At 35.3% G+C, this 12,048-nt stretch overlaps 1 protein-coding gene across 1 annotated transcript in view; it reads left to right on the plus strand.

The window, feature by feature from the left end:
• LOC125682046 (retinol dehydrogenase 12-like) overlaps positions 1-12,048 on the plus strand; it is a 16,475-nt gene continuing 4,427 nt past the window's right edge. The window contains exons 1-5 of the mRNA XM_048922420.2: positions 1-123; positions 6,452-6,592; positions 7,312-7,503; positions 10,557-10,715; positions 11,706-11,828. Coding sequence (XP_048778377.2) covers positions 57-123; positions 6,452-6,592; positions 7,312-7,503; positions 10,557-10,715; positions 11,706-11,828 — 682 coding nt within the window. The 5' untranslated portion in view covers positions 1-56. The remainder of the gene's footprint in view (positions 124-6,451; positions 6,593-7,311; positions 7,504-10,556; positions 10,716-11,705; positions 11,829-12,048) is intronic.

A 12,048-nucleotide genomic window follows, 5' to 3' on the forward strand; every position in this document is an offset into this window, starting at 1 on the left:
CAATCCATGATTTACACAGTGCCTTAAAGGTTACGGGAGACCCGACACAAATAAACATGGAGGCGGGCTGGTGGAAGTTCGTCATGGAACATCAAACCATTATTGCAAGTGTAGCGGTGACAGGTAAACTAGAACACTTTATATCTATAATATATGGGGGTGAGGTTGGTTCCGGGGAAGGGGGGCTTTTATATCTATAATAAATTGAAAAGGGGGGAGGGTACCGGTAGGTGAAATGATTATGCAACATTTCGCATGTGTTCCAAAACATGACCAGCGGTTAAATGAGAAAAATGAATACAAGTTATGACCAGGGTAAAATGAGGAAAATGAATACAAGTTATTAAAGAACTGAAACTTGAACAAACACTGCATCGATTGAGCTCTCTAAAATATCTAACGTGCTTTCATTGCCCTAAGTACGATTCACCGTGCGGTCCATAAGTGTATATAAATAGTACTGTATCATTATATATTTTCATTCACTCTGTGTTTTCAACTTTAAAGGCGTCTGTCCAAATATCCAGTCCAGTGGAATCTAATTTCTTTTCTTTCTTTCTTTCTTTTTTGTGAAAAGAAAAAATTACAGCGTCGGAAATATAAAAAGGAGTGAAAAACCATTTTATTTTTTTTTTCAACATCCCAAAAAATCAGTGCGGCGGATCCCCGTAAACCAACCCAATAAAAAGGCCTTAATTTCTATTGGATCCATTGCTTACTATATGTAACTATGAATACCTGTTTTTGTTTCGATTTAGTTCGATATGTTTGCCCCCCCCCCCCCCCCCCCCCGGTGCCGTCTGTCTGCGTGTGAATGTATTCTGCGACCTATTTATGTCCGTGACCTATTTTATGACATTGCTGAAATTGTTGATTATTCTTTTGGTTCATTTTTTCTACCTTTTATTTGAATACGCACGATAAATAGCGATTACCTATAACATATGCTGGTTTGTCTTACGTGCTTTGGATTAGTCCTTCTTGGATTAATTCCCTTTACCATTACCAAATCTGGAGACAAGTCAAGGTCAGGTGGTTTTCAGTTACAGGTCAATAGCATCTATATTTTACGTACTTCAAAGTATTAACATTTTTTTTTTTTTTAAAAATCAGAAAAATTATAGATAATAAAATGTCTATGTTGGTTTGTTATACAGGATATAAAGGTCGGGAATTACATGACAGAACCTGTTATCACGGGTTGTGTATTTTTTTCTGAACTCTTGGCGACTTTGATATCTCTTTTAACAAAGCAATGAAAGCATCTGATTGTTTAGATGAGTGCAGTGATCGTGTAATGAGTGCATCTTTCAAACTAGTAACGTAGGTCCACCCTCCTGTGATGTCATAAGATTTCGCAAATTAAGTCAATCATTTATCAAAATTTATGCATGACAGGAACATAAATTTTGTTGAATTCTTTTTCAATAGTTATTGTAAAAAAAAATCTTGTTAACCATAAAATATTTCAAAAGTCTAAGTAATTGAAAATATTGAATCCAAGGGCAATAACTCTGTTTTCATAGAATCCTTTATCAAGTCCATTATATAGATTTCCTTTATTTTTACAAACATTTTGTATATATATATTTTTTTTAAAGAAACACAGTTTCATGAAATTGTTATGAATACTATCATATCGTTTTAACCTGATATTGTGAAATCTTTTAATGCTGTTTAAGGAAAATTGCAGTTTTCTGAGGTTGATAACAGGTATTTGTGTGGTAATCGATAAAAAATTTATTAATACCGCAACATACTTATTTTATCATTTTTATTTGTTACTAAGATGTATTATTTGAAAAATCAACAATCAAATATAAGATTGAACCTATAATTCTAGAAGGGTGAAATTACCTTATTCTAAAAATCTTCACCCCTAAAAATATAAATAAATAAAAGTAAAAATACAGAATTAAGAGTAGGGCAAACACGGACCCTTGGACACACCAGAGGTGGAATCAGGTGTCTAAGAAGAGTAAGCATCTTATGTTGACCGTTCTCACCACCGTGAGCCCTTTATCGTAGTTAGTGGTTACGTAAACTGAGTAATCCGTGGTCAGAATTGTATGTAAAGAACGGTCCGGCCTAATAATTGGTATGAAACACGTCAGACAGCATTCGACTTAAAGACGGGTTGTATCGGAAAATTAGATCATTATTATTATAATTACCATAGAATTTGCGAAATCGAAGAGAATGACGGAAGATGTACATGAAGATAAATACGATGATTTCTCAATACATGTACTTTGCTTGCAGTGAGGCCTGACTATTGTTGTGAACTTTTAAAATTGTTTGCTATATGTTTAGGAGTAATTCTTTAAAAGTTATGGACGTTTTTTCACTTGATGATCCATATAAAGCCTATCCTGGGATTTAAAATCTTGACCCGCGGACCAGAAATTTCAGTTATTGGTTGCTGCCTCCGATTGTAACTATGTAGTCTGTGTTTTACTGTGCTAAATGTTTAGTTGATTGGTTTTCATAGAGCCGCACCCTAAGATCAAAATCCTTGACCCAGGGGACCTGAATGATAGAGGCTTCTCCTTGGTTTTTATAGAGCCGCATCCTAGGATAAAAATCTTTGACCCAGGGGACTTGAAAGATAGAGGCTTCTCCCCATTACTGTATGGCAAATTCATTAGGTTGTTTTGGTTGATTATTTGATGTCCAAGAGTAAAGAAGACGATTTTAAAAGAGTTGATGCATTTTTACTGTATGAGTCATAGGACTCTGGTCCATCTCTTTAATCCTTAACCCAAATACCTAACCCGAGGTGTCATAAATATCACAATTTATATTAATCCCTCTTTTATTATTATTTCTACGTATCCAGTTTGGTTGTTAGATCGATAGGAGTAAAAGGAAAACAATTTTAAAACTACCATACAAATAATTTTTTTAATGTATCATCCATCTCTCCAGAATCCCTGATCCGGGGCTATGAATTTCACAATTTTGGTTGTGACTCAGACTTTTCTCATCACTACTGTGTACTCAGTTTGGTTTGGTTAATGTCCAGGAAACAGGAAAATTAAAAAAGATATTGATGCATTTTTACTAGATACAAACCATAACACCCGTTTTTACACCAGAACCTCTACCCAGGGTCCATGAATTTCACAAATTCGGAGAAGCATCCTTATTCATCATAATGATACACAGTTTGTCTACTAGATGTCGCTGAGTAAAGAAGATATTTTGTTAAGGATTGCATAATTTTTGAGGTTTTGGTTCTGTCTCTCAAGGGGGATGAGGTCACGGAGTTCACAATATTTGTTCCCCTTTCCCCAATAATGCTACATGCCAATTTTGTCGCGGCAGCATTAGAGAAAAAGTTGGAAATGTTCAAATGTTCACGCACGACGCACCTCTCATGTGAACTAATATTAACGTTAATCAATGACGTGTTAATCATGTGGACAAATATTAACGGTACTCAATAACATGTTAATCACGTGGACTAATATTAACGTTATTCAATGACGTGTTAATCACGTGGACAAATTTTAACCTTAATCAATAACGTCGTATTAATCATGTGAATTAATATTAACGTTAATCAATAATGTGCTAATGAAAGGTGAAGATAACGAACAGTGATCAATGAAAGGTGAAGATAACGAACAGTGATCAATCTCATAACTCCTATAAGCAATAGAAAATAGATAGATGGGCAAACACGGACCCCTGGACAGGCCAGAGGTGGGATCATGTGCCTAGAAGGAGTAAGCATCCTCTGTCGACCGGTCATACCCGCCGTGAATCCTATACCTTGCTCAGGCAAGCGGAGTTATCCGTTGTCAAAATCAGCGCGCCAAGAACGGTCTAACAATCGGTATGAAACACGTCAGACAGCATTTGACCCAATGATAGGTTGTATTGACAAACTAGATCGTTATAACGACCATAGAATTGCGAAAGGCTGACTTTAATCGAGATTCTTGAAACCCCTGTACCATCAACTTATTTCTCAGTAGCTTGCCTCGGTTTAAAAACTGAACTTACGCAGAACAAGCTCTTGCGTATCGAATCAGTTGAGAGATATAAATGCCATATGCAGGTGATAATGAAATATTGCTGAATAAATATGAGAAGTTGACAATGGAGAAGCTGAAATCATCCCGTTTGTCATACAGTTAATGTCTACTTTCAATAAGAATCTAAGTATGAAGCAGAAGTGGACGACTCTGTGGTGCCTTTTATTTCGAGCTCACAGGGATATCGACATATGAATGAAAGTTATTATTGTTAATAGATAAAAGGTAGTCGATATATCTAAATGTCGAATTGAAGGCCGCGGCAAAAGATTTTTTCTTCTCACGTAGAAGTTTTTGAATAAATTCTGCTTCATATGAATATGAAAACAGGTCAGCTATCAAAGGAGCATAATTTGTGCCCATGGGAATTCCAACAGACTGTTGAAAGACCTGATCACCAAATACCACGAATATATTGTCAATGAGGAACTCCAGCATACTTTTTATTTTAACATCAGAGTACTTGTACATGGAATCAGAGTGGTGTTTAACAATGTAATTTTTTGGGATGACTGATCACTAGATAGGAATATTTTCGTTCAGAGTACTTGTACATGGAATCAGAGTGGTGTTTAACAAAGTAATATTTTTGGATGACTGATCACTAGATAGGAATATTTCCGTTTTCCATTTTTGTTGAAGAAGCAACTGTCTATGTCAAAAAGTCTAGTCTATAATTTATCGTGAGCAATGGTCGTGTAAAGTGTTGAAAAATCATACGTTTTGATGTTGTTGATTGAGAAAAGTTTTGCGATTTCAAGTTTACTGAACGTTCTTTAGAATTTTTAGAATCCACATTTGATTTACACCACTTCTGGCATATGTAGTCGCACAGTACGTTTGAAGTTTCTCCTTCACAGCTGTTAATATTTTCGTGAGGAGCAAAGATAGGGGCTTGGTAGAGCACTTACTGGATCCAGCGATGTATCTTATTTTGTAAGGGTTTTATGTAGTTTAGGAATCCAGTATAGATACGGTAACTCATATTCATCCGACCCATTGACTGGGATATTAAATGTATCTAAAACTGAAGCATGGTTTTGAATAATTTCATCTTTTGAAAGGGCAGTTGGAGTATAAATACGATTAACCAAAAGTGGAATTAATGGCAAGATCCTTTCAAATACAGTTGTAATAATGAGCCTACAAACAAAGACAATGTTGTTACAAGCTTTGTCAGCTGGAACCAGCTGAGAAATCGTGTGAACTAATATTAACGTTGATTGATGACATGTTAATCTTGTAGACAAATATTAACGTTAATCAATGACGTGTTAATCATGTGGACAAATATTAACGTTATTCAATGACGTGTTAATCATGTGGACAAATATTAACGTTATTCAATGACGTGTTAATCATGTGGACAAATAGTAACGTTATTCAATGACATGTTAATCACGTGGACAAATAGTAACGTTATTCAATGACGTGTTAATCATGTGGACAAATAGTAACGTTATTCAATGACGTGTTAATCACGTGGACAAATAGTAACGTTATTCAATGACGTGTTAATCATGTGGACAAATATCAACGTTATTCAATGACGTGTTAATCATGTGGTCAAATGTTAACGTTATTCAATGACGTGTTAATTATGTGGACAAATATTAACGTTATTCAATGACGTGTTAATCATGTGGACAAATAGTAACGTTATTCAATGACGTGTTAATTATGTGGACAAATATTAACGTTATTCAATGACGTGTTAATCATGTGGACAAATAGTAACGTTATTCAATGACGTGTTAATCACGTGGACAAATATTAACGTTATTCAATGACGTGTTAATCATGTAGACAAATATTAACGTTATTCAATGACGTGTTAATCATGTGGAAAAATATTAACGTTATTCAATGACGTGCTAATCGTGTAGACTAATATTAACTTTAATCAATAACGTGTCAATCAACATTTTATATCCTCTTATGTCCCTGGATATTTAGAAACTGTAATCGAGTGATTTTAAACATGTCTCTATTTTCAGGAAATACTGTTTGACTGATTACGGTTTGATTAGAAATGCTAATGTTAAATACGATTGTTATCTTTATCATGTTACTCTGTGATAATTTAGATCAATTTAGTGCATTTACATGTAGATAGGGAGAAGCACAAATCATCTCTTTGTAGCATTTATTGTCATTTATTGATAATCCCCTATTTCTACAACATGGTACAACAATCGAGAGACATCTTTCATAAAATATTATATCGCATATTATAAACATATTTAAAATATCGTATTGCATTAAGTTTATCAGATTGAAAATTAAGATAATGTATGTAAAATTTTTATCCTACTGCCAGAGAATGCTACAAGTTTCCGATGTATTATCTAATTACGAATTTCGGTTTTGCGGCCATTGTGACTATACATGTGATATACCTTTTGCAGCTGTGACGCTGTATGTACTGCGATTGTGGGTAGCTGGTGGAAAATGTTATAGCAAGGCTCGCCTGGACAAGAAGACCGTGATTATAACGGGAGCAAACACAGGCATAGGGAAGGAAACCGCGATAGACCTGGCAGGAAGAGGTAAGTAAGGCTCGCCTGGACAAGAAGTGATTATGACGGAGGGAGGGGGACACTGGCATGGGGATAGACCTGGCAAAAAGCAGTAAGTTAAACTCACTTAGACAGGAAGATTATGGCGTATACACTGAAATATAGGGAAACAGACCGCGATAGACTTGTTCTCAAGACCATAAACTGAGAAAGTACCGAAGTCTAAATTCTAAATTTTGAATCCATCTAACTTTTGAAATAATTTTCATAAACTATTAAATTTTCAGCATGTGTTTGCATTTCATTTCTTTTATTAACCAGCAGTTTTTAAAACCGTCTTTTCTAGATATGCCTGAAGATAATGGTAATTAAAATTTTGACTTACTATTGGTCTGTTCTCAGTTTATGGTCTTGAGGCCTAGTAAGAAGAGGGATAAATAAGGCTTGCCTGACAGAATGACCGCGATTGTAACCAGTGGTGTCAGACCGCAATGTATCTAACAGGAGAGGTAAGCTACGCAGGCAGAAGTGTCATCTTTTTGTATTTTCCCAACATTTCACTGCGGAAACTCGCGTGTCCAGCTGTATGATTTGTAAGTTTATTTGAAAAGAGTTTCTTTTTTCTTTTAAAACTGTAGATTTATTAGGTGTTTTATTTCTAAGTCATTATTTGAAACGTAAATTATAAAGTAGGTCAAAAATGTAATTGTCCAATCAGAACAGGGGGATCTAAATCAATCTCGTTCTAGGAGCCAAAGTCATTCTGGCCTGTCGCGACAGGTGTCGTGGAGAGAGAGCGTTATCTGACGTCATCAGGAAATCGGGGAGTAAGCAGGTAGTCCTAAAGATGCTTGACCTGGCCTCACTGGAATCCGTCCGAAAATTCGCACAGGACATCAACAAAAACGAACCCAGACTAGACATTCTAATAAACAACGCCGGTAAGGTATTCTATATTGAATAGGTTACACTATTTCTAATAAAGGTTCCATTTAACTTGTATCAAAACGATATTCTTACATTCAAATCATGGTTCATGTCGGATTAATTGTTTGTCTTTAGTCCCGTTGAGAAATTGATATTGAGACGTCACCAGCTGTAGGTGAAGTACCACAAATTTAGACCTATGCTTAGCGCTCAGAGCTGTAGCTGTGAGGGTTATTTATCGTGCCAATGCCTGCCGCGACACGAGACCTCCGTTTTGGAGGTCATATCCGAAAGATCTGTGATTCTCACTTATAAATGCCGAGCGTTTGGCGAAGGAGCAATCACTACCCATGTTAACGTCTTAGGTGGCACGAGCGGAGCTCGAACTCGAAACGAGAAAACCTTCGAGGATGACTATTACACGGGGCACCAAATGGGACTCTTGTGCTTTTAAAGTCAAAATCCAACTTTGTGTGGACAAAAATGACTTTTGTTCAACAAAATGAGTTCAAGTTAACAAAATTGATAACAAATCACAAAATTATCAAAAGCCACGTACTTTTGTATTGACAAAATTCATTTTGTTAGACAAAATTTTATTTTGTATCACAAGTGAATTTTGTATGCAAATTAGTTTTATTTGGAATCTGAAAACTAATATGCATACAAATTTGAAAAATATTCTGACAAAAATCAGTTTTGTTAGACAAAATTGAATTTTGTTAGACGAAATTGAATTCTGTCTTAACAAAATCACTTTTGTCTTACAAAACTATGTTTTTATAAATGAAAACTTCAATTACGTAATGACCAAACTAAATTTTGTTATATAAAATTATCTTTCAGTGGGCAAAAATAATTTTTGTCATGACAAAATTCATTTTTGTACACAAAAGTCATTTTTGTCATGACAGTTATTTTTGTCATCTTTACTTGTAAGCTGCTCACCGATTGGTTGAAACGCTTTCATTTAGCTTATTCCTTGGTAAAGGTTAGTCGGACTTGGAAGGTATGATTGTAAACAAATATTTGTTGAATATACACGTAAATATTACGCTTATGATAATTCATGTGCCATTGAAAGAAAAAAAAATCATAGATTTTCAAATACTTAAATCCCGATTCTTTGTTCAGTAATTGGCAAGTACATGATATCATAACCTGCCTCCCCTTTCGCCTAAAAATGAGATTCCCGACCGGAGGATGCGCTATCCTCAAAGTGAATGGCAGCTCTGAGCCTCCAGCGCTGGATCTTGATAGGAGAGATACGGGCCTTGAGGTGACCGTCCATCAGAACTTCACCATCGTTTGGGTGTTTTATTTTATCTCCATCACAATCATCTCTGATATCTGAGAATGGTATTCTCGTTAGTCTAAAACTCTTCATTCGTCTGTAGATTGTTTTAGTGCAGACATTAAAGTATTGTGCAATGTGTGTGATTGGTGTATCTTCATCGAGCAACTCTCGTAACCTTTCTATACTAATGTCTTCGTCAGGTATGTCACTTGTTGAGGCCATCATGGCGTATAGTACCCGGTACTATCATCGCCTGTACTACAATGAGAGGCCCTCTTACAAAATCGTGATGAGAATTTTCATTTGCATAACCATATTTGGATTGTGTAAACTAATTTGCATACAAAATTAACTTATGTTAGACAAAATTGACTTTTGTGATGCAAAATTCAATTTTGTGTTCATTTTCATTTTTGTCTAACAAAACTTAATTTTGTCCACACAAAAATGGATTTTGAGTACAAAGTCTCGAAATCAACATTTTGTATACGAATTCAATTTTGTCTGCAAAGAAGTTTATATTTGCATACCTGATTGACAAAAATGAATTTCTTCATGACCAAAATGATTTTTGTCCACTGAAAAATAATTTTGTATATCAAAATTTATTTTTGTCTTTACAGAAATGGAGTTATCATAAAAGAAGTATGAATGACATATTTTTGTTAAGACAAAAATGATTTTGTTATGACAGAATTCAATTTTGTATACACAGAATTGAATTTGATTACAAAAGCATCAAGTCCCAATCGGCGCCGCGTACTATTCTATATGGTGTTTAGCCACGTCATGATGTAATTTATCATTTATACAATATATACAAATAAATGACAGTAAAATACATTCTACATTACATCATCCAGTGGTAGTGATAATACGCCGAGTTTCATCATCCAGTGGTAGTGATAATACGCCGAGTTTCATCATCCAGTGGTAGTAATAATACGTTCAGTTTCAATCATCCAGTGATAATGATAATACGCTCAGTTTCATGAAAACGTCTACACATTTCAGTCACGTGATGCAGGATCCGGGGCCATGACACTGAGATGAGTCTAAGTCTCACTTCTATGTACATAAACTGTAGCGTATAGTGTTTGTCATGGTGTGCATGTTAGGGTATAAAAAGTAAAAGGGGCCTGTGATAATTTATATAATTAGTTACTTACCTATACTTTCATTATTTTATATCCCCATGATGTTAACAATCTTAATATTAATTGTTTTATATCTATCATAGCAATCTTAATATTTATTATTTTATCATGTCTATATCCCCATGGTGCTAACAATCATAATGTTTATTGTTTTACAGTCTGATTAAAATCAAACCATCACTGCGTGGACTCCCACGCAGCGATTGTCCGTATATCGAGCGAAGTGAGAGGTTTGATTTTAATCAGACTGATTGTTAGCATCATGGGCATATAAAACAGTCTTAATATTTCTTATTGTATATCCCCATGGTGCTAACAGTCTTAATATTTATTATTTTATGTTCCCATGGTGCTAACAATCTTAATATTTACTATTTCATATCCCCATGGTGCTAACAGTCTTAATATTTTATATCCCCATGGTGCTAGCAGTCTTAATATTTATTATTTCATATCCCCATGGTGCTAACAGGTTAGGTTCCCATGATGCTAACAATCTTAATTTTTATCATTTTATGTTCCCATGATGCTAACAATCTTAATTTTTATCATTTTATGTTCCCATGGTGCTAACAATCTCAATATATTACACATGTGTACAATTAATTTACAGGTGTAATGATGTGTCCCCTCGGTAGAACTGCTGAGGGATTTGAAATGCAATTGGGAACAAATCATCTGGGTCATTTTCTTTTAACCAATCTGTTGTTGGATAAGATGAAGAAATCCGCCCCTGCCAGAATCGTCAACGTTTCCTCTTATGCCCACACATGTAAGTTATAGCATAAGTCGTTTTAACAATTATTTCCGTCATATGACATTGTGCAAGGATATATTCTCTGTGGTTATGTGGGTTTTATACATATACGCCCGTATTTTTGGCGGGAAATATTATGGTATAAGTTTTCCCGTCCATCAGTCTGTAAGCTTTTTCGTATCCGGTTCATATTTTTTAGATTATAAGACAGTTTATGCATTTTGAGGAAAGACATGTCATATTTCAAAAGTAGGTCACACTAAGGCGTAGAACCATCTAACATTTTCAGTTGATGTATCTTTCGAGGGTGGGTGTAGTCGCTCTTGGGAGGGTGGGTGGAGTCACGAACCAAATATAGGTCACTGTGGCCTCCTGAAATTTTATGGCTATACATATTCAAATCGTGTATGGATCACATCTGCACACTTGCATTCTTTAAAACTTAGACAGTTGGTGCATCTTTGTCGTGAACTAAAAATAGGTCACTGTGCCTCAATTTGAAAATTTATGGCTATATATACATGTATACCGATCGGATCCAGATCATATCTTGAGTACTGTGAGGCATAGGACGATGGAACTTGGGTCAGTTAATGCACTATGAGAAGAAGGTGTGTAGCGACCCAAAGGTAGGTCACTGTGTCCTCATTTTGGAATTGCAATTGACAGTCTCATATGTTGTAACTTCAAATATGCATACATACAGCATTGGGGGGGGGGGGGGGGGTCGCAACTTAAAAGATTGTGATCTCAGTTTGGAACTGCAATTGACATCATCATAGACATGCTTACAGAGACATGCATCATGCAGATGTAGTGGGGTATATTTATGTATCCCAGCGGTGCACTTTTTGTGTTGAGGTCAGTTCAAGATGGCGAATGCTGAAGGGCTTTGTAATTCAGGCATAATGTATATTGATTAATTGTATCTGCCACGTACGCACCCTTCTAACCAAGAAACACTCATTGGTATTCACATACATGTATATTATTTCAATTTTACAGTTACCAATAAAATTAATTTTGACGACATCAACAGTGAAAAGAGCTACAGTAGAACGCAGGCTTACGCACAGAGCAAATTAGCCAACATCCTGTTTACAAGGGAGCTGAGTAAAAGACTCAAAGGTAAACAAAAATCAATCAAAGGGCGCGGCTTATGTAGAAAAACTGATGAAATTTAATTCTATCATTATCAATGTGTTAATTGTGGATTATAATCCAGCAGACAATTAACATTTTGGCAATCTAAATTAGACTGAAATTTTGGTAAATTGTCAAACTTTTATATAACTATTAACTACACATTCTATAAAGTATATGACCACAGGCTCTCGGCCATCCAAAA

This window comes from Ostrea edulis, chromosome 2 (genome assembly GCF_947568905.1).
Source record: "Ostrea edulis chromosome 2, xbOstEdul1.1, whole genome shotgun sequence".
NCBI classification, from domain to species: Eukaryota; Metazoa; Mollusca; class Bivalvia; order Ostreida; family Ostreidae; genus Ostrea; species Ostrea edulis.